This window comes from Alexandromys fortis, unplaced genomic scaffold (genome assembly GCF_014885135.2).
Source record: "Alexandromys fortis isolate MF-2015 unplaced genomic scaffold, M_Fortis_MF-2015_v1.1 scaffold_87, whole genome shotgun sequence".
Lineage (NCBI taxonomy): Eukaryota > Metazoa > Chordata > Mammalia > Rodentia > Cricetidae > Alexandromys > Alexandromys fortis.
In genome coordinates, this window is record NW_026067971.1 from 4,296,805 (window position 1) to 4,320,458 (window position 23,654).

Below are 23,654 nucleotides of genomic sequence, written 5' to 3' on the forward strand. Positions count from 1 at the left end.
TGTAGAGGAAGCTGAAGGCCTGCAGGAGCCAGAGGGCACGGATGACACCGAGGGAATTGCTCTGCAGACACAGCAGGACTGACACACAGGACCTCACAGAGCCTGCGGCAGCACACACAGGGCCTGTACAGATCCAAGCCAGATGGGGTCCCAGTGCTGAGGGGGAAGTGGGCTTGCTCCCATCCAAGGAGCTGTCTCCATTTGATAACCACTTAAAAAGGAAACGTTAGTTTTCTCCAATGGAATCACACTTAAGGGCAGGCTCCATGCCCAGGACAAATGACCTCAATGGTACTGTGGAGACTTTTGTCTCATGTGCTTTATTGGGGCAGTTTTTTTGTCTTACTCGTCTTTTGCTTGTGTATCTTAGTTTCTGATTTTGTGGACGTTGTGTGTGTTTCTTGTCTCCCTCCTTGGGTTGTTTGTATTTTTGTTTGTTTATTTTAGAAAGCATGCACGTGCATGTGTGTGTGTGTGTGTATGTGTGTGTAGTTGGGTGGGTAGATTGTAGGGAGATCTGGCGGAAGTGAGGGAGGGGAAAGTGTGATCAGAATATATTATATGAAAAATTCCAATAAAAAGAACAACAGTAAATTAGCATAAAAGCGTGCCTATTTGCAGGCACAGTGCAGCACACACCTGTAATCCCACACTCAGAAAGATCGTCAGTTCAAGGCTATCGTGAGCTACCCAGGAGACACCGATTCACAAAGAACTGAGACTAAGGTAATGACAGAACAGTATGACACCTAATTTTTGTAAGAACAGAACTCTCATTTTCCGTGCTGTGCCAAAGAAGCTGGGGAAAGGAAAGACCTCACCTTTAAAGTGACATCACAGAGCTCTCCGTTCTCGTAGAACCGGAGGAGAGAGCTATGGAAGTCTTTCCACGCCTCGTTGGCTTCAAAGGTGAAGGAGTCGCCATCGCACTCGCTGACAGAGGACCTGCTCCTCGCTGGCTGGTGCTGGCGCCTCCCCTTTGTCACGTGACTCCTAGCTGGTTTCCCATTGGTAGATTCTGAAGCCATTTGCAAAGCTCTTTTTATGTAGCTCTGTTCTGAAACATCCCATTTATTCCTTATTCCGTTTTAGGGGTGAGAAGACAGAAGGCAGATGTAGCCACTAAACTTCAGACATCTTTCAAAGTTCCTTCAATTGTCATCATAGTTTTCTGAAATGTTAAAAAACAATGAAACACAAAGATAAACTAAAAGGCATTATGATTATAATTTATCAATATGATACATGAAACCACATGGGTCAAGCTGGACGCCCTGCAACTTGACACTGAATGTCACATGACTCACTTCAGCTAACTACATCAGTGGAAGAACATCTTTAAGATGCCCGGTCATAAGAAGCAGAAACCAAATCAGAGCCAATAGAAAGCAAGTAATACAATCAAAACCATTTCCTCAGAGTCAACAAGTAAGTAACTTTGACTCTGAGGGTCATTTGTACCCCATCACAACTGCTCAGTTCTTCCTCGGTAGTAAGAGTAGCCCCAGTGAGAATATGCAGGGGCACAGCTGTGTTCCCAGAAGTCTCAAAGCTTTTGAACTGGTGGTACAATCAGGCCGAGGCATAGTCTGTAGACACTCTGCATAACCATCTTTAATTTAAATGCAATCAACCCTGGTCTAAAAAATTAAAAGAAACTCACTAGAAACAAATAATTGGAAGGTTCTAAACAGAAACTGGTGATTCTAGGGAGCAGGTAAGCTCTTTTTTTTTTAAACAGGCTAACTTCTTTTTTATTTATTCTTATTTTATGTGCATTGGTGTTTTGCCTACAAGCATGTCTGTGAGGGTGCCAGGTCCCCTGGAACTGGATTTATAGATAGTCATGAGCTGATATGTGGGTGTTAGGAATGAACCCAGGTCCTCTGGAAGAGCAGCCACTGCTCTTAACCTCTGAGCCATCTCTCCAGCCCTGGGGCAGGCAAGTTCTTGTCCAGTCCTGTCAACCCTGCTCAGGAGGCAAATCATGTGCTTGCTTAGTGTCTTCAATCTGTAGACGTAATCCACCCATTAGCAAGTAGTAGCTGCTGTGGTTGGTATTGTGATCCTTCCGGGTTCCTGCTTCATGAAAGAATCTGTGAGATTTTCTGCAGGATACAGAAGAAAGTGACTGACAAACTGCCAATATAGGTGGAACTATCTTTGAAATTTTCTGCTTTGTGGAAAAGTCTGTTGGATACTATGGGCCTGTAGGCTAAAGATGGATCCCCCAATGTTAAGAAGAACTTTGGGTGACTGTCCAGGTCGGTCTCTGTCAATTCTAGATATCTCTGTCAATTCTGGAATTTTAGAAGTTGCTTGCAATGCACTTCCTGTTTACTTAGGTAATATTATATCCTTCTGGAGTCTTTGATGGAATTGAAGAATAGATATAGTTTTCCTTAGTTATGATAAAAGATAAAGTAAATATAAACATTGTAACTGTAATTCTTGATTGATAACTGTTTTGTTATATGTAATTTTACTATGTTAAAGCCTTCCTTTTTACTTAAACAGAAGAGAGGAAATGGTGTGGGAAGTCCTTCTGTTTATGTGTTGCTTTTATTGGTTAATGAATAAAGGAACTGCCTTGGCCTGTTGATAGGGCGGAACTTAGGTAGGTGGGGAAAACTGTATTGAATGTTGGAAGAAAAAAGATGGAGAGAGAGAGAGACACCATGGAGCTGCCACCAAAGTCAGACGTGCTGAAACTCTGCTGGTAAGCCACAGCCATGTGGTGATACAGAGATTAATAGAAACGGGTTAAATTAATATGTAAGAGTTAGCCAATAAAAAGCTATAGCTAATGGGCCAAGCAGCAATTTAATTAACAGTTTCTGTGTTATTATTTTGGGTCTAAGCTAGCCGGGTGGCTGGGAAACAACAAGCAGCCCCTTCTCCAACAGTATTGCAGTGTGTGTATCTCAGGTAACCCATACATAGTAGCCTAATGCTGCATCCAGAACCACCATCCTTCATCTCATTGTCTAAGTACTGTGGTATTGTCAACACAAGAAGAGTATGGTATAGTAAGACATTTTGAGAGAAAGGAGGGGATTGCATTCATGCACTTTTATTATAGTATGTTCGCATAATTATTATGTCTCATTAAATGCTACTAATTTATTACTGAGCTTAAGTTACAAGTTAAATTTCATGGATGATGGTGGTGTGTATGGTACAGGAGTGGGCACACAAGTGTATGACACACATGTAGAGAGCAGAGGACAACTTGTCTTTCCAAGTATCTGTGTGCATGTAAAACTGTCTGGATGTGTGCAATCTATAGTCTCAGGTTTCTACTGAAGTCCTGAGACATTACCCAGAGCACCACTGTCTGTGAAAGTCTCAGATGACAGGACCACAGAGATGGGGGTTCTGAAGGAAAGGGAGGGCAAGAGAGGGGAGCTATGGCTTTAAATAGAAAACAGAAGAGATCCAAATGCACTGATGGAACTGTGTGTAGGGCACCCTCACACGAATGTGCACATGATAACATACACACGAGCTAGTGCAAAAGACAGGTGAAATGTGCTCATCATTGTAAACGCCTCGTGCTCAAGCCACACGTGATGTCCCCACTGTGGGAAACGAGTACATGGGACTTCCTGTTGGTGCCCACTGAAAACAAGTCTGTGAGTATTTTAAACAGTGCCTTCAAATCACACACATATTTCTAGACTGCACGGAAACGCAGACTCCAAGTAAAGATGCATACAAGAGAAAAAACATTTAAGTCTCAAGACGGAAATACACCAAACACTAATAAGATCTAACCAGACTAATAATATTTTTTAAAAAAGTAAAACGCATGGAAACAGCTAGGTTATGAACACAAAAGGAGATGGTGCAGAGAGGACACCAGCAGGGTACAGTGGTGACATATGAACCCAAGACTCAGGAGTGTAGGCAGAAAGATTACGAATTTGAGAACAGCCTTGGCTTCACTGCAAGTTTAAAACCAGCCTGCACTACATAGCAAAACCTGATCTTAATAAAAACAAGGGCCACTGGTTAGTGGCAGGGCACTTGCCTAGTCCCCACAAGAAAAAAAAAAGCAACAACAAAGTAACTACCAACCAAATAAACAAAAAGCCTGGATATCAAATGCAAAAGAATGAAGCTGGTCCCTTACCTTCTGCTACTGACAACCATTAACTAAAAGTGGAGTAGGGTCTAAATATAAGCCCTGTCATGGCAGACTACTAGGGATGGGGCATGCTGTGATCCTAGAACTTGGAAGAGGAGGGGAACAGTGCAGAGGAGAAGGAAAAATGCTGTGGAATGTTACTTTAACTGGGCAAAGATGCATCTGTTTATGCTGCAGAATATTGCTTTAACCGTGTGAAGGTGTGTTACTTTTGTTTATGCTGTGGAATATTGCTTTAACCGTGTGAAGGTGTGTTACATTTATTTATGCTGCATTTGTTTAACGATGTAAGAGTATGTGTTTAACTATGTAAAGATGTGTTGCATCTGTTTTACCTTGCCTGCTTAAGAAGCTGACTGGCCAGCAGCTAGGCAGGAGAGGGACAGGTGGGTTACTGAGCAGAGAGAATAAATAGGAGGGGAAATCTAGGTTCAAGAGGAGAGACATGCCTGGGGGCCAGAAGTCAGGCAGACAGACAAGGGAAGCAGTGAAAGTAACACATCCAGAAGGAAAGAAAAGTAAAAGCCCCACGGCAAAGATAGATAAAGAGAGACAGGTTAAGTTAAAAGAGCTAGCAGAAACGTGCCTGGGTTAGACTGAGCATTCAAAACTAATACGTCTCTGTGTCATAATATGGGAGCTGTTTGGTGGCCCGAAAGAAGAAGCCTGGTACAGAAAAACATGTAAGAAACATAAGTTCTCTCTGACACAATAAAGGGAGAAACCAAAAGGCACAACTTAAAAGGAAGCAGAACGCCTGACATTAGTGTAACTGAATATGTGCAATCTCCTGGCTCAAATACCAAACTATACGAACCAGAGCCTTAAAATGTGTGCAAATTTTACTGAAGGGAAGGAAAGGGAGACAGGAACAACTCTGGCTGCAAAAAATCAGGTTGGACCAGTAGACAGGGAACTCGGTGTTCTTATTCTCCTGCAGGGTTTACAGGAGGAGACTGTGTTTCACTATGATGGGCATGTATCAGAAGACATGTTCTCTATGTTCTCCTGGCCTTGAGAAGAATCAGTGAACTTATGCAGGAGCTGCTGTGTTCTTCCTGCGGGCATCTTACGCTGTATAGACAATCTGCTGTGTGATAACAATGGGCTACCATTGCACCGTTGTGGTCAATACATAGAAAGGAGTGACAAAAGTATATACATTTGCGTTTAAGAAGAGACAGTGCCAGAGTTTGTTCCCTGTAGGATCTTCAGGATCTTCATTAGTCCGTCCCTCCGTCCCTCCCTATTTTAACAGTAGACACATTGTGGTGGAGATATCCTAGGTTTTATGGCACATCTGATATTAAGGCTGATTGATAAACTCAAAAGGTGGAATGGGATAGGAGAGAGAACACATCACACTTCAATGGCTAGGGTTCTGGGACGAGGCTTGAGATCTGCACATGCCCTTTGTCCCCAGGGAGGTCCCTTTATAGTCCATTAGCAGACATTTCCAATGTAAAACATTTTTAAGGAGCAGAAACACCTAACACTACTAAGTTTACAAGGTCACAAAATACAAGGTAAATACACAAAGGTCAGCTCTATTTCTATGTATTAGCAATGCACAAGGGAAACAGAAATTTGAAATGTTTATTGCTTCCAGGAAAGGGAGATGCTCAGGTATAGGACCAGTAAAACATATAGAACTTATACACTGAAATACTTCAAGAAAACCTAAAGCAATGGAGAGATCCCACAGTTTCTAGGCTAGAAGACTCAACTTAGTAAACATGACTGGTTCCAATTTTAATCAATTCCAATCAAGTCAATAATACGTTTTTATAATAAAGAATATGACAAACTGAGTCTAAATTTTCTAATGGGAAGGTGAAGAAACCAGAATACATAAGCATTTTGAAACAAGGTTTGAGGAACCACCATATTCAATGTAAAACAATATTGCATGCCTTCAGTAGTAGTGTAGGTTGCATAACCCCAAGCATAAGAGAAATAACTCCAGTCCATGCCTTGCTGGTTTACAAACTACAGAATCAGTAAATAGATGGAGTAGAACACACAAACAGGAACGATGATTTCAAGCTGCAGAAGGATGGGTTCGGGGGACAATGACAGCTTACTGTGAGTCTATCATAAGCCTACCATGAGCCTAATGTAAGCAGGCCTTTGGTTCAATCCAGAAAGAGGACGGGGGTAAGTGTGGAGATAGAAAATTTCCAGATAAATTATGGAGACTTTTCACTCACATATACATGAGAATGTGTGTGTGTGTGTGTGTGTGTGTGTGTGTGTGTGTGTGCTACATACCTGGAACTGGGGCAGTGTGCACAGCTCGCAGAGGCAGCGAATATGACTCCGCCATGTTGGATTGGGTAGAGCCAAAAGGAAAAGCAGCCTTAGTCCTACGAAGACCGATTAGCATTTCAAGAAGTGCTCCTGGACAGAAAAGGATTTCAGATACACAAATTCATACATAAAAGGCCTCTAAATGAGACACAGTGTGTTTTAAAAATGTTCATAGTCTTGAGAGAGAAGAAAAAGAGTAAAGAGACAGTAAATGTAATATAAAAGAATACAGTCATAAATTAAAGGAGTAAAGATTATAAAATAAATATTAAGCTTGTAGAAAAAGTAAAAACAAGCCATGAAAGATAGAAAATTCACAGAGAGTCTGGATTATGTGTATTATTGTGTTTTCTCTAAATTTTTTGACTATGAAGGAGTTAAGTACAGAGAAACATTTCATTGTATGGGCTGCTAAGCTAAACCAGCATACATATTTCAAAGGTATCTTGTTTTTTTTTTGTTGTTGTTGTTGTTTTTGTTTTTTCGAGACAGGGTTTCTCTGTAGCTTTGGAGCCTGTCCTACAACTAGCTTTGTACACTAGGCTGGCCTCGAACTCACAGAGATCCGCCTGCCTCTGCCTCCTGAGTGCACGAATTAAAGGCATGCTCCACCACGGCACAGCTCAAAGGTATCTTGACTTCACAATTTGGGGCTAAGGATTTGTTGCTTTGGAAAAGAAGTTCTTCTTTTGTTTCCACAGAGAACAAGGAACCTGTGGAATCCTTCCAGACTAATGAGGTTTGATGGACCAAGATCCCACCTGAAAGGTCACCAAGAAAACTCCTAAAAATTAATTCGCCCAACAAAAAGCAGGAATCATTTTGAAGAGAACTATGCCCAAATTACCAAATATTGTTTATAAATGTTTATGTACATTTAAAGGGGATATGTTATAGAGATTTGCATTGATATGGATCTTGGTTTATTGATACAAATTTAAGGTCAATTTTGTTATATGTATATTTCTGCTCTTGATTAAGGTATTGTGTTTGTGCAGCTCATTTTAAAAATGTAATGTATAATTAATAAAGGTTAATAGATAATCATCTATAACAGTCAAGCTTGTAGTTATGTTAATTAGATTTTTAGATGTACAGAGATGTATTTCAGATACATAGGTATTCTTCAAATCTTTCAAAGACTATAGAACATGACATTTAAAATATGCTCCTGGCAACACCAGTTACTTCAAGAAGAAGATGGGCCAGACAGTGGTGGTACACGCTTTTAATCCCAGCACTCGGGGAGGCAGAGACAGGAGAATCTCTGTGAGTTCAAGGCTAGCCTGGTCTACAAGAGCTAGTTCCAGGACAGGCTCCAAAGCTATGGAGAAACTCTGTCTTGACAAAAGAAAAAAGAAAAAAAAAAGAAAAAAGAGGAAGATGGGCATCAAAGAGGCTCCTTATGGAGTTGGTTAGCCATTTGGGCAAAAAACTGCTCTTGCCTGGACTGCTTAATGAACTGAACATGCAGGACCCACAGAGAAATGACTGCTGAACTTGCCTAAAGGTGAGATGATCCTTGGGGGTTCCTGCTTCATGAAAGAGTCTGCAAAACATTCTACAGGACACAGAAAAAAGTGACTGACAATATAGGCAGAACTGTTTTTGAAATTCCTGTTTCATGGAAAAGTCTGCCAGATACTATGGGCTTGTGGGCTGAAGATGGATGCCCCAATGATACAGAAGAACTTTGGGTGACTGTTCAGGCAGCAGATGTCTCTCTCAATTCTAGAGTTTTCAAAGTTGCTTACAATGCACTTCCTGTTTACTTAGGTAATATATCCTTCTGGAGTCTTTGATGGAGTTGATGAATAGATAGTTATTATTATAGTTTTCCTTAGTTATGATAAAAGATAAAGTAGATATAAATATTGTAACTAATTTTTTTTTTTTTTTTTTTTTTTTGGTTTTTCGAGACAGGGTTTCTCTGTGGCTTTGGAGCCTGTCCTGGCACTAGCTCTGTAGACCAGGCTGGTCTCGAACTCACAGAGATCCGCCTGCCTCTGCCTCCCGAGTGCTGGGATTAAAGGCGTGCACCACCATCACCCGGCTGTAACTAATTCTTGCTTAATACCTGTTATATGCAATTTTACTTTTAAAGTTAAAATCTTACTTTTTATTTAAACAGAAAAGGAGAGGTGATGTGGGATTCCCCTCTGTAGGATGTGAATATGTTTTATTGCCATTGGTTAATAAAGATGCTGCTTTCAGCCAATGGCTTAACAGAATACAGCTAGGCAGGAAAACTAAACCAAATGCTGGGAGAAAGTAGACAAGGTCAGGGAGAAGCCATGTACAGTAGCCACAGGAGACAGATATATTGGAACCTTGCTGGTAGGCCATGAGTCTCATGGTAAAATATAAAATAATAGAAATAGGTTAACCAAAGATATAAGAGCTAGCTAGCAATACGCTTAAGTGATTGGTCAAGCAGTGATTCAAATAATATAGTTTCTATGTGATTATTTTGGGAGTTTGGGCAGCCAGGAAAAAAACAAGCAGTCTTCCCCAACATGTGCGCACACACGTGTGTGCATGGCATGCGTGTGGTGGTCAAAGGAAGTCTAGGTGTGAGTCTTCAGGTGCCTTCTACCTTTTGTTTGAGACAGATCTCTCATTGCGCTAGAACTTTGCCAAGTGGGCTGGGCTAACTGGCCAGTGGGTTTCAGGAACCCACCTACCTCTATCCCTGAGCTCACCATCACTGTTGGAATTGTGTACATGTCTCCACACCGGGTTTTTATGTGAGTGCTGGGACTGTGAGCTAGGTTCTCATGCTTTTGAGGCAAATGCTTTCCTAGACTGGACCACCTTCCAAGCCTTCAGATGCCTTACTGCTGAGGTGTGGTGTGTGTGTAGTGGCACAGTGACCTCACTCTAACGAGCACAGCATGAAACAGGCTAAAGCAGAGACTAAGCTCACAATGGTAAAGTGGCTTCACTTCAGCCAGGCAATCAAGGGGAGCAGCGACTGTGGATCTCAACATGCTGCCGTGGGGACACACTCACGCCTGTTGTCTGCTTCTCAGAGCCCACAACCTCAGTCTGCCCATGGAGACAAGCATCAGACAGACACCTAATGAGACACTCCACAAGACATCTGACCAATACTCATCAAAGTTGGCAGAAACGAGGGAAATCTGGTTACCACGGCAGCAGGAGACCAAGGAGACACAGATACTGAATTTACTGCAGCATCCTGAATGGGAAAGAAGCACCAAGAGCAGGCAATTGGAGCAAATTAATTGCCAGTTGATACAAGAGGGTGAGCCCACTGTGCACAGTATCACCCTGGGCAGGTGAGCCTGGGCTGTGTGAGAAGTCATGAAACAAGCCAGAGGAAGTGTACAGAAAGCAGCATTCCTCACGGTTTCTCTTCAGCCTCCTGCCTCAGCTGCCCTACATGATGGACTACATCTCTAAGACGTGAAAACCTTCGTCTTCCCAGTGTGCTTTTGGTCATAGTGTTACCACAGCAACAACAGCAACAAAAAAACCGAACTAGGACAACCTTAGTTAATAAATATGCAATAATAAGGTGTATTGATTAATTGAAGCAATCAGATCAAACTAACATATCAGTAACAGAAGAGATTGCCTAAGGGGTCTCTGGCACTTCCAATACCTTAACAATGTTACTGTAGTTCTCAAACCACCCTAAACCAGAAATGACAAGATGGTAAAAGCAAATGCAGAGACATCAACACCACACGAGACTCAGAAACTGACCTACACAAACACAACCAAGTGAATGTCAAAGAAGCACAAGAACAGTTCGATAAAGAAATCTTTCCAATAAATGACAATAAAACAATATAGCATACAAACAAAAACTAAATAAATCTTGACCTAAAGCTCATGTTAATATGAACATTAACAATGGGTCAAAGATTATTATGAAACTAAACAAACCCCTGCACATTATATACCACATAAACATATAGCTTTAAAAAGTCATGAGCTATCTTATATAGTACATAAATGTAATTACAATTAAATTTATCAAACGTTCAGAAGAAAACCTAGGAGAAAAGCTTCATGACTACATAACCTCAAGTTACAGTTCTGAGATTAAAAAGAAATTTCTTAGATATACAAAAGAAAAATTGCTGAGGTGATCTATTAAAAGTTAGAGAGAACCTGTAGATCGGGAGTGTGGCTCAGGGGTCAAGTGCTTTCCTACATGTACAAGGCCCTGGAGACATTCGTGTCTGGGCATGGCAACAACAACCATAAACCTTGCGCTCTGAAAGCAAAACAGTAAGAAAACTTAAGACACACTTAAGCATGAAAAACATCTGTGAATCACCTCAGAAACACATGTTCCAGATACGTAAAGAACTTGCAAGTTCAATAAAAAAAAAAAAAAACTCAAATTAAAACATGGACTCAGAAAATATCAGCAGTGAAGATGGCAAACACCTCGGGAAGAGACATTCAGCATCACTTCTATAGAGGAATAGATTTCAGCATGAGAATAATGCCATCACACACCCATCAGAATTGCTAAGATAAAAATATTAACATAATTAAGAACACTCCAAAAACTCAGAGAACAATCCCAGGAACCAGCAACTGAGGTGGCACAAAATTCAACAGCTTCTGCAACGCAAAGGAAATGTTGGAATGAAGAGGCAGCGTTAAGAATTGGAGAAAATCTGCCAACTATAACCTGGTAAATGATTATTATCTAGAATCTATAAAGAACTCTAAATAACAAAACCCCTAGTAATCCAATCGATAAAGGGGCCGACAAGCTGAATGAACAGTTCCCAAAGGAAGAAGTACAGATGGTCAATACACACTTGACACATCTTCAAGTCCTTCTTGACCACCACGAAACCAAAGGTAAAAGTGCCTTGAGAGCCATCTCACGTCTCAGAAGGACCATGAGTAAGTATGAAAACATCAGGCAACCTGCGCAGGTGAGGATGCGTGTTGAAATCAGAGCGGCGGGGCTGCGTCCCCAGCACCCAAGCCACCTGCTAGCTTATGCCCAAAATAACAACACACAAACTGTATTCATTTAAAGACTGCTTGGCCCATGAACTCTAGCCCTTATAGGCTAATTCTCGCACCTGGACTAGCCCATTTCTAATGATGTGTGTAAGCACCCCAAGGTGCGCTTACCGGGAAGATTCTAGCCTCCGTCCATCCTGGGTCGGAGCTGCCTGGGAGAACGGAGCCTGGCATCTCTGCTCCAGAGAGCAGAGCTGTTGGGTCTGACCTCACTTCCTCTTCCTCCCAGAATTCTATTCTGTTTCCTCCTCCCACCAATGCTTTAACCTATCAGGGCCAGCCAAGCAGTTTCTTTATTGCTCAACCAATGAAATCAACAGATTGATATGACAATCCCACATCAGATGCGGGCACAGAAACCTTCAGTGGGACGTGGGTGGAGTGTCAACTCTAAGCCAGAGCTAATGCATCATCCAGCTATGCCACCCCTGTAACACGAGGACTCTGAATCCCAGTCCCAGAGATACTTGCACTTGCAGGTTCATGGCTACATTGTTTCACAGTAGCCAAGACACGGAGCCACCTACAGACCCGTCAACAAATGCAAGGCTAAAGAATTACAGTATACGTTCACAACAGAGTTCTGCTCAGCTGCAAAGAGGAGCGAAGCTGTCACACTAACAATATGGGTAAGCTGGAGGTCATTATGTGAAATAAGACAAACTCGGGAAGATAAGTATGCTTTCTCTCACACGAGAAATCTAGATTTAAATGTGTGCATGAGCACATGCCTCTGTGTGTGTGGTGGGGGTGGCAGTGGAAAGGGCTCCTGGGAGCAGACAATGAGGTCTGCAGGGAGAAGGGTGGGAAGGAGGAAGAGGCAGCGGACTGTATGTGGACTGTATATCGTATGTGTCATGAAGGAAGACTATTTGAGGGAGGAAAGGAGAAGTGAGGGGGAGAGGAGAGTGCAGGGCTGTGAATAAGAACTGTATGATGGTACAGATGCATGAAATGTCATGATGAAATCCACTTATCTATGTTAGCAAAAATTATTTTAAGAATTAGCAAGTGCTGATAAAGAAATGCCTGAACCTTTTAAATATTACTGCTGGGAATACAAGACAATTAAGATATCCTAAAATACATTTTAGCAAGTTTTTCTATACACATACATAACAAGTGTTTCTATATGAACAAACGATCTGACTCTTGACAACCTATCCGTAAGGAAGGAAAATTCACATTTATTTAAGAACTTGCTATAAAATTTAATAGCTGCTCTATGCATAGCTAAAAGCCTAGAAACAAGCTAAATGATCCCAGCTGAGCGGATGAAGTTATGGTGACACCCTACACGATGGGACACTAGTCCGCAATAAAAGGGAATAAAAGACTCTCTCAGCTCACTTATATATCCTTAAAAGAACAGTCAGTGGCCAGCACCAGCTGAGGAGCTGCTAAAATTAGAGGTGTGTAGAGGGGGACTAAAGGGTCAAGGGTCACAGGTGGTTTTAAAGACGGATTGTCATGTATCCTGTTACAAATCTATAGATTTATACACCAAAAATGTCAACTTGACTATAGAATAAAAACTAGAACAGAAACCAGACAGTGGCAGTCTGACATATTTATCATACAGTTCAGGGGACATCACCTGCACACATCACAAGCACTCTGCTGCCCAGGGATGAGCGGCTCACAGAGTAAGGCCAAGACATCCCCCCCACCACCACCACCACTAGGAAAATACTGTAGTCATCTACACCATCAGTGGCATCATAGCCACAGAAGCATGCTCCAGTCACTGCCGACCTAGGTGCTTTATGCAAATCTAGTCCTTACTGCAACTCTACAAGCTATGAGGGAGCATCTTTTGTCCTTTTTATAGATGAAGAGAGGACACAGGAGAACCCAGCTCCATGGTGGAGACAGGACTCGGATCATGCAGCAGAGTTCTGCGGACTGCACCGTTTACCACCACACTCCGGTTCCAACCACTGCAAGGAAGGGAAAAGTAGAGCAAACCATAAGACCCCACCTTTCCTTCCAAAGCCCATCACTTTCTGCTCCTTGCCTTCCCAGGGGCAGCGCCAGTTTCCCAGTTCCAATTCAAAAGCTGAGCTAGGTTTGATTTCCAATTTTTGCAATATATAAGTTTCAACTTCTCTGGATTCTGACTGAAAGTTTCTTACACTTTTCTCCTACTTCACTGATCAGTGTACGCTAGTCTAATCCAGGTCATATCTTACCTGGGCAACTTCACCATGGCCCTCCTACCCAACCAGCATCTAAGGGCAATGCTGCCATATTTATCTAGCCTTATCATTTCCTAACTGCCCCGGGTGTGCGCGGCTCAAACAGTTTATAATCACCTTCCTTGCCCCACCTCTAATCTCTCTACTTTTTCTTCCGTCAGTTCTTAGCATGAAGTGGGAAAAAACAAAAGTAAGACACAAAGAGCCCTAGCTAAATCACTACACGCCTCCTGGTCCACACCCCTGCCCTGACTGAGGTCATCCTTCTAGAAAAAGGTGGGAGTCAGAGGAATCCTGCTGATTGCTGGCTTGAGCCATTTGTTATGAGGGACCAATGTCAAGGTCCGGCTTAACTCTGTACCGTTGGGGCATCCATCTTCGGCCCTTCTCTAATTCTCCCAGGGTTGTCTGATCTCTTCATTCTGAGACATAGCACATCTCTGACTTGTTCTCTTATTTGTGTTTTAGGTTTACCTGAATAATCTTAAATAATGCACATTAACCTTTTTTTCCCCTTGTTTTTCAAGACAAGTTTCTCTGTTTAGCCCTGGCTGTCCTGGAACTAGCTCTTTAGACCAGGCTTGTCTTGAACTCTCATGGAGCCACCTGCCTCTGCCTCCAGAGTGCAGGGATTAAAGGTGTGCCCCACCATCACCTGGTACACATTAACATTCTTAAAGACAACGTGGTATATTTTTTCAGGGGTAGAAGTGAGGATTCAATCCAAGGTCTTATGCTTGCATGTACCTAACATGCTATATACTCAGCCCCAAAAGATTATATTTTAACAACATTTATGCTGGGTCATGAATGATTAACTAACGTTGACTTTTGTGGGCTGGGTTACCACATAAAATCTCGGCCAACTCTTAAACTCATAAAATGATTAGATCAGCAATTCTTCTTTCATTGGTACTTTTATCATAGATAAATGATAGATAGGAAGGATGGTACAGATGATGGACAGAGATATACAGATGACAGATATAGGTGGATAATAGAGATATATAGATACAGATAGATGATATCAATTGCAGAGAGATAGATAAATATAGATATTGCTTAGAATCTGAATATTAGGATAGCAGGGATCACCACCCCAACTTTATGTTTAAATTCATGCACTGCCCCCTCTAGTACTAAGGCATGTACAATCCCTCCTCCCTTTCTTCCTCAAGACTCTTGGAGCTCAGCGTGGTGCTTGTCTGGATCTCTGTCTCTGCTTCCATCAATTACTGGATAGAGAATCTCTGATGGCAAGTAGGGAAGTCACCAATCTGCTTACAGTAAATGGCCACCTCTCCACTATTGCTAGGAGTCTGAGTTGGGATTCCTGGGGGTTTCCCTGGCACTAGGTTTCTCCCTAAGCCCTAAATGGGCTCCCCACCAAGATGTCTCTTTTGTTACTATCCCCCTCCATCCTAGTTCCAACCTGCCTCAATCCCCTGATCCCATTTAACCCCTTCCTAGGGAAATCCATGCATCCCTCTGTGGGCCCTCCTTGTTAACGAGCCTCTCCTGCGGCTGTGGACCGGCCCAAAGCAGTGAGTCATGAAATTAATCATGAACTAGAACCTCCAAAATTGTGAGCCTAAATTAATCTTTTCTTTCTATAAACTGTCTATCTTCATAATTCTGTTTCAGTGGTAGAAAGCTGAGGAACATGTGGCCAACAAAGAATCAGGATTTTCCTAGGAGTCTGAAAGCATTCTAATTTTTACAGTATGCACACACAAGCCAAATTCAGTGTGAACACACACACACACAAAACATATGGTGCTCAAAAGTAGTCGTACAGGTTTATAACCACACACTTCATGGCTGAAGTCGTCACAGGCTCTACTGCAGATTCTGAGGAGGCAAGAACGAATACAGAAGACAGAGTCTGCACCTGGTCATGACATAGGTGATGAAGGTGAAAAGATGGAGCCTCAACAAATCCACAAAGCATAGAGATACTCAAAAGAGCAGTTTCCCTTCTCCTGAATCATCAATTATAAACTTTATTCCCTTTTCATTTCATTTTCAGTCTTTTGTGAAAATACTGTTCCATAAACTAGTCTTTGACCACGAAGAGTTTGAGAAGCGCCGATCCGTGGTGCGCCAGAAACGAAGACACCGTGATGGACACTGTTCCGCTTGACCTCTCAGACATGCCCAGAGCAGCATCTGCCAACCATCCAATCCCACAAGCATATCACTCGATGATAAAGCTCACTTAGAAATGTCTGTACCACGGAGTCTCTAGACAGACTCAGAAGTTCCAATACACAGGAAAACAAATGACACACACACACACACACACACACACAACCTGCTTCAGAAGGATCAAAGTCAGACATAGTAGCATGTCTTCTATATTATATTCAGGCTTATATTCTAGCACTTGGGAGGCTACAATAGAAGAATCACCAGCTCAAGGTCAGCCTTTGCTATACAGAAAATTCCAGATCTGGGCTACACAGAGAGACCCTGACTCAAAAAAGAAAGTCAGATTCTAATTGTGAGGAAAATTTTCAACTATCTTAACTATATTCAACTACCTTATCTCATATTTTCCTTTTAGAAAATGTATGCACAAGTCAGGCATGGTAGCACATGCCTTTAATCTCAACATTCAGGAAGCAGAGGCAGGTGGATCTCTGTGAGTTCGAGAACACCTGATCTACAAAGATAATTCCAGGACTAATAGAGCTGTTACACAGAGACACCTTGCTTCAAAATCATCCCCCAAAATGTACAAAGTAATCTTACTTAAAAACTAAGAAAAGCCCCCAAATGGTAATAACCCTGCTATTGCAAAGCTTGATCATCCAGAGAGGGGCACAGACACAGCAGCAGAACTATGTGGTCAAGGCAAAGACAGGGACATACAGGCTGGCGCAAGAGCAGCAACTGTAGCCTGGATGGCAAGTAAGGCTGCTAACTGTGGTATCTCAGCCCACGGGTCCTCAAAGCTCCCATTCTACCCAGGCACAGCCAAGTCTTTGACGTCCGACTTCCTACATTCTCCTCTGTTGGTCTCGCTTCTCTGGCTAACGCCCATCAGATATCCCTTAACAAAGGCTCCCCTCACACATCCGACCTCCTTACTACTATCACTCCTACGCCGCATCCATAGGCACCAAGTCACTGCTTGAGAACCTGCATGCAAACTATGCACGCTCTACTTGTGGCTGCTTTATACATTCGCTCTTCAGGACTCACACAATGAACTGATTCCAAAAGCTGTTGACTACAGAGAACTAGGTAGGGGAACTTCAAACCGGGCCAAAGATCTTTAGGCATGGGTCACAGGAACAATCTTCCCAAAGCACTTCAAATTAATTTTAAGGGAAAATGACCTAATATTATTATTACAGCTGGGATTTTAAATGGCTTATGATACCCTGTTATATTTCCTTATCATACCTTATCATACCCTGTTATATTTCAAAATCCCATGTAGAAGGATCACCTCTGTTGATTTTACAGTCCTTCAAAGAAGTGTGACGGAATAGTAAAAACTGACAGTGGTGAGGTGTTATCCCTGAGATGTTACATCCTCTCGTGGGTCATTCATTTATAAAGGGAACAGGACTGGTCTAGCTCAGGAGCCAGCAATCCCTAGGGTGTAACAGCTAGACAGGAAACTAGTCTCCGTGGGCAATGCAGCCTCTGTGAAAACCACTCACCGTGGACGATCCAGACACGAGGGAGCACATGTGTCTAAGACATCCACGGTCACAGAAGCAGGCAGCAAGCGGGCTTTGGTCTACAGCCAACGGTTTGACCCTGGGTTGAAGTCAGTTTGCTTCGAGTTCTAAACTACTGCAGTGCAACAGAAAGCTGCTGCCTTGTATCCTTTGGAGAAATAAGTTAGCTATGTCTAACACAGGCATACAGAGTAATGGCTCATAGCAGAGACTAGGGCGTCAGACAGTCTGGTATTCTCAGGCTGTGAAGGACTGGGTGAATCACACAAACTACTCTGAACTTTGGCTTTCCTTTAAGGTGGTTGTGAAATTCAAATGAAGAAACATGATATAAAGCACTTGGCTCCGAATCTAGTACACAGTAGGCATCTAATAAATGAATGTTCTTACCTTGATAAGGTATTGACCCAGAAGTTTTTGTCGAGGAACATAACTCCCCAATGAATGGTTTTTTTTTTTTTTTTTTTTTACAGCAAAGAAGTAAAGTGTGCTTTATAATGACTGACATTAGGTTGGAAATGCTGAGAATTCTCATTAGCAAAGACCTAGATCACCAGTGTCCTTTCCTTACACACACACACACACACACACACAGTGTGTGTGCATGCATATACTTAAGATGACGTAAAAATTTTATATGTGTGCATCTCCATCCCACCCAAAGACGAACTGCTTTTAACTGTAGTGCAGAGGGGCTCAGAGACGGCGAGAGCCCATCACACAGGTGTAAAGCAGGGCACCGGGGAGTCAACACTGGTGAGCCCAAACCTCACCATCAGCCAAACACGGCCTCGGTCCTAGCTGTGTGTGTGTGTGTGTGTGGTGTCTTGAGTGAGCAGTAAAATAATCTTCTTTCCGCACGCGTTATTTTCCACCTTCTTAGAGTTCTAAAGTAGACTACCATAAAAATCACTGATCTTAAAAAGGCAGTATTCCCATCTATGTGTTTGTTTTTTTTTAAATGATTACCATTTGCTTTTTATTCAGTTAACACAAACTCTCACACATGAAGTAAATATGGAGCAGTGGCGTTATCTAGAACGCAGACTCTTCCCCCACAAACACCAGCAGCGTCCTCTCATGTGACTTTGTGCTGGGATGATTGTTACACAAAGCAGCTGTGGACAGCCACAGCTGTGCTCAATATTCCACAAATCCCCAAGTATTTAAGAGATTATAAACCTTTAACTTTGTAAAGACTCTGCATTTCAAACGAAATTTCTGCCCAGTGTCAAAGGGAAAGGATGTTGCTCAGCAGAGGGTTTGTCTAGCACCACGGATCCCCTCGTCCACTCCCTCCACAATGCTGAGGCACTGAGGGCGCTGCCAGGAGTGAGAAACAGGAGCTGGCTTCACACTGGAAAGCCTTCTGTAGCCCAGCAGTCTATCGCTGCACAGGGAAAATGGTGTGTTGACATGTAGGTGCTTCCAAATTCTATTATAAGAGTGAATTCAAACTTAGAAATAGACTCGATGTTGAACTCCTCAAGATTAATTTAAGGTGTAACAAATTAAAACCATAAATTACAATCTAGTAATAGATCTACGTAAGACAGTTAAAATTTTCTGTAAATTATACCTAATACATACCCCATTCCTTCTAAACAATACTGACTGCCAAAATAATCACCAGTTAGGATTTAACTTTACTTTTCTATATACAAAAATATATAATTACATGTATAAATATCTACTTTGAAAGGTAAAATAATTTTTCTTATCATTTGGTATTCTACTGGGAATAGGACTGTCTAAATTTCAGAATAAATCAGGTTATCATTTAGCATTTAAAATAATATTCAAACATGATGGGCTGTAACAGTACTGAATCGCCAACTCTAATGCCCGTCCAAGCTGACAGTGTCTACTAGTGATAACAGTCAATCACTGGCCTTGCCTCCTGAAGAAGGAAGGCTGTGCTAGAAACATCATCTTCCACTTTTGGAGCAAAAGTGAGGGCTCCGTCCTACCACCCCCTCCCATTTCAAAAAATCTGCAATTTTTCTAGAAAACTTGGAGACAGTTGAAGCCAATGGTTCTTGGAATTGTGTGTGTGTGTGTGTGTGTGTGTGTGTGTGTGTAGCTTGGCAGTAGAACCCTTGCCTATGATTCGAAAAGCCTCAAATTCAACATTCAATGTCCTCCCCCAGTCCCGTCTGAAGTGTGGTTGTGAATACCTGCAACCCCAGGGACTTGGGAAACTGAGACAGAAGGACATGAAGTTCAGAGTCAGTCCAAGCTACATGGCAAAATGTTGTCTTAAAAAATAAACAAAGAAAATAAGCAAAGAAAGAAGAAAAGGAAAGAAAGAAAAGAATGGTTGAGTTCGGGAAAAGGGCCCTGAACCCCTTTGAGCATCTGTTAAATCTGGTCTACGGTCCAGGAAACACAAAAACACACGGAATTCTTACGCTCCTGAAAGACTATTTGAAGGCATGCCACAGATTCTGACTAAGAATCACAGAGACAGGAATAAAGTTTCCAAGATGTCTCCAATCCTTCGTAATTCTACCTGATTTACAGGAACCAACAAAACAAATCATAAACAAATAACAAAGCAGAGAAGCAATCAAACAATAACACTCGTATAAGCAACCCTTCTAAGACGAAACAAAGGTGTTTCCAATACTCTGGTCACCAGAGAGCAAGCCATACTGGCAGCATTTTAAAACACAGCATGTGACTGGAGCTATGATTGAAGATTATGGAGTATAAAATGCCCCGCATATAAAACCCACTAATCCTTACGATTCCAGGAAGACTGCAGAGGCAGACAGTATTTTTATCCCTCTTCCACAGCGAAGGAAACGGAGGTTCAGATAACAACTTGCCAGGATGAAACAGCCAATGGGTAGAGAGAGAGCAGGGATTTTAACCCAGAACTAATTGCAGAAGTGAGCTCAGCCCACTATTATATCCTCCTCAGAACAGAAAACAGACCGACAGACCACACGGAAAATGTCGGCGGGGAAGCAGTAAACAATAATTAGTCTATTTAAAATAGACAACTGAGATTGATCTCCAGCACTGCAAAAAAATTTAAAAATTTTAAATACCAATTTCCTCTTGCTTCATTACTTAAAACTTTTTTCAGAAAAAGAAATGGCTAACACCAAAGACCCTACAGCTGAAAACCATGGCATTTTGTTGTTCTATGAAACATCTGTTCTTGCTCGTGTATTTAGTTCCTCATATACAAAAATAAACTCTTTGTTGAGGACTCAAATATAAGGAATGGAAAACGTATTTACTTTTGGTTTTCTGTTTAGATTTTGCTGCTGTTGTTTTGAGACTGGATCTCATATGGCCCAGGCTGGCTCAAACTCAGTGTTGCCGAGGATGACCTTGAACTGCTGGCTCTCCCAAGAGCTGCCGTAGGTGGAGGCTCACACCACCAAGCCCAGTTTGTGCAGACCATCAACTGAGTTACTGCCTCGACTCCTAACGCCGTCTGACCCTTAAGGAAAGGACGGATTTTTGAGTGAAAGAGGAATGTCTGTAGGTTCTGACCCTGCGTGTGATTAGACAGCAGGGAGGTTGAGCTTCTGTAGCGGCAGGAAAACGATACTCTCTGCTTAACTGTTCACTGTGATTTTAAGTTAGGATTTGGAATTATTACGGAAGACAGGACGTTACAAATCACTAACACTGGCGGCATCAAATGCTGAAATAGCAGCTTGAAGTGTAAAAATGCAGACTGGGACGTACTCAGTGGCAGTGAGCTTGCCAGCATGCACAAGGTCCAGAGGGCGCACGGGGTGGGGGTGAGGGGGCGACCCTAGAAGAATAACCAAGTGCATACAGCTCAATACAGCATCTTGTGATTTCTTTTCTATATCTGTGTCTCCACTGGTTGGTATTTTAAAGGCAACACGACTAAAGTTTTAAGTAGGTCAGTCAGTTTGACTGACGAAGGTGCCAGGAGGAAGCCGGCAGAAAAGCAACTACTAATGGCAAAGCTACCTGCATGCATTTACAGTCTCGGGCACCATCAGCAGAAGGTGTCTGCTTAACCAAGAGTATACCACCCGCCCCTTAGGCCGGCCAGGGCTCTCCGGACGTGTAGAAACAGGAGTGAAAACAATTAACTTATGTAAGAGAAAACCAGTATTTAAAAAAAAAAAAAAAGAAAAAGAAAAAAAAAAAACCTCACGTGCACCTAGCAGGTTAATTACTTGTGGCAACCCAAGGTTCTAAGTGAAACCTTTTCCCCAAGTATCCGCCCACGCTAACAAAAGCTTAAGGTTAAGGAGCAGCAAAATAAATCAAGGTAGGCAATCGCAGCAGGTTAATAGGACTATTCAAAACTGCGAAGATTTCCACGAAAGAGCATAAGAGTCAACACTGCCAGCAGGAAAAGGAATGTGACAAGCTTCCCACCGTGAACCTCATCGTCAGGAAGGACCGTGCAAACCCGAGAGCCGGCTAGGAACCCCAAAGTGAGTCCGCACCTTGGGCGCCCTCCCTGGAGCAAGCTGCGAGCTCAGGTCGGAGCGCTCGCCGCCTCGGCGGGTGCGGTGACAGCCGGAGCCCCGGGAGCCCCGCCGCGGGGACGCCCCGCAGGCCGCCCGCCCGGGACCCCGAGCACCTGGGACAGCGCGGCCCGCGAGGCCCGCCCGGGTCCTCTCGCTGCCCTGGGGGACGGCGCCGCGAGGCCGCCCTTCGCCGACGCGAGCGCGGGTGGGATGACGACGCGGGGATTACCTCGGTGTCCGCGCTCGCCTCGCAGGCCGAGCCGCCACACCCGCTCCGCGCCGGCGCCGCGCCAGCCCCGCTCGCTCGGACACCCCGCGGATGCGCGCGCTCGCCTGCTCGTGTCCGGCCCGCCGGAGCGCGCCGGAGAGCAGCGGGGGCGGCGGAGCGCGGCACTCTGGGAAATGTAGTTTTCGAGCTCCTCCTAGGGGAGCGCGCCCGCGGGCACGCGCTCCTGCCCTGCTCCGCTTCCCTTGAGCAGTGTCCATCCACAACCCGGATTTTCTATCTAAATCAGTTTCGCCGCATGCTCTGTCTGCAAAATGTGCACAAAACAGCGTGTGTCTGCAAACTAAAGAAGTAATTGACCAAGTACTGCGTGCTACATAAACATCAGTACTAGTAAAAAATGGTGAGATAAGCCAAATTCTCAATAAAGTCGTGGAAACGTAGAAAAAGAGAACAAGGGAACATTTTAAGATATTCCCCTGAGCTCTTTTTATCCAGTGCATCCCAGTTCCAGAATCTTCAAAACTTAGAAGAAATGTAGAAAGGTAACCTCAGCTGTTAGCGTGGCGGAGCACGGAGGTACAAATTGGATCCAGCCCAGGTGAGCTGGAGAGACTCAAGCTGAACCTGAAAGGGAGACAGGTGTAGTCAAGGGCCGGCTCCCACTGGTCTACTTATGCAAGCAAGGCCCGCTCACTCAAACATCACCCCCAGTCCCTGCCATGAGGAGCTCAAGTCCCCAGAGAGAAGAAAGTGCTACAACTCTGGGCACAGAGAGGAATTCCAGTTGGCATAGTAGGGTCAGGCAAATATATATTTTAAGTAAAATATTTATACCAAATGTCAGTAAAGAGGGGAAGGTTTAGCCTGGAAAAGGCTGTCCCCTAAAAAGTGATATATCCAAAACAATGACTTCACCTAATTATTTTAAAAGTCTAGGTTTCATAAAACAAGACAAACTGAAATGAAATGAATCGCATAGTTTTCTAAATCTAGAGTATTTTCTTAGCTTCTTTCCCACTCACTCCATTCACTTTCCTCCCTCCCTTCCTCCCTCCCTTCCTTCCTCCACAGTTGGTCCATGAAAAGGATCTCAGGCCCCCCCCCCCCCCCAGCTCTAAACACTAAAACTCGGAAGGATGGATGGCATCATGCCTTCTGGGTCATTTTCTGACTGTACTTAGTGGGAATAAATGGTTTATCATCAGTTAAACCCCAGCCAGCATTTGCACGTCATATTTAAGTCCTTACCTCTGACCCTGGAATAAACGGCTTTTAACCCTCCACAGGCCTTTCTGATGAGGTCTGCAAATGGATCTAGAATGCTAATCAGAAGGCAATTTTATCTTCGTGTGCAGTGGAGAAAAAGCTTGGAGGCAGCGGGCGAGTTCTGACCATGAAGACCATCACCTCCCTACCATGGCCACGGCTATGGCTCATGTCCCTTTCTGCCACCCGCCAGCTCCTACCATCACCCTTCTCCATGCCTGTCCTTACCAGCATGCTTAAGCTTCCCTGAATAATTGCTTCCGTAACCAGGAGTTATGGAATCCCAGCATTCAGGAGGCAGATCAAGAG

At 43.2% G+C, this 23,654-nt stretch overlaps 1 protein-coding gene across 3 annotated transcripts in view; it reads right to left on the reverse strand.

Annotated features, from left to right (window-relative positions):
- Klhl8 (kelch like family member 8) overlaps positions 1 to 22,190 on the reverse strand; it is a 42,528-nt gene extending 20,338 nt beyond the window's left edge. Inside the window, exons 1-2 of one of the 3 annotated variants that reach the window (XM_050155858.1) lie at positions 20,124 to 20,270; positions 822 to 1,171 (exon numbers count right to left, since the gene is read on the reverse strand). In XM_050155858.1, coding sequence (XP_050011815.1) covers positions 822 to 1,028 — 207 coding nt within the window. In that variant the 5' untranslated portion in view covers positions 1,029 to 1,171; positions 20,124 to 20,270. Of the gene's footprint in view, positions 1 to 821; positions 1,172 to 20,123; positions 20,271 to 20,626; positions 20,814 to 22,079 lie in introns of those variants that run through there. The other 2 variants (XM_050155856.1, XM_050155857.1) reach the window with 2 other exon arrangements.
- Positions 22,191 to 23,654: the final 1,464 nt, after the last annotated feature.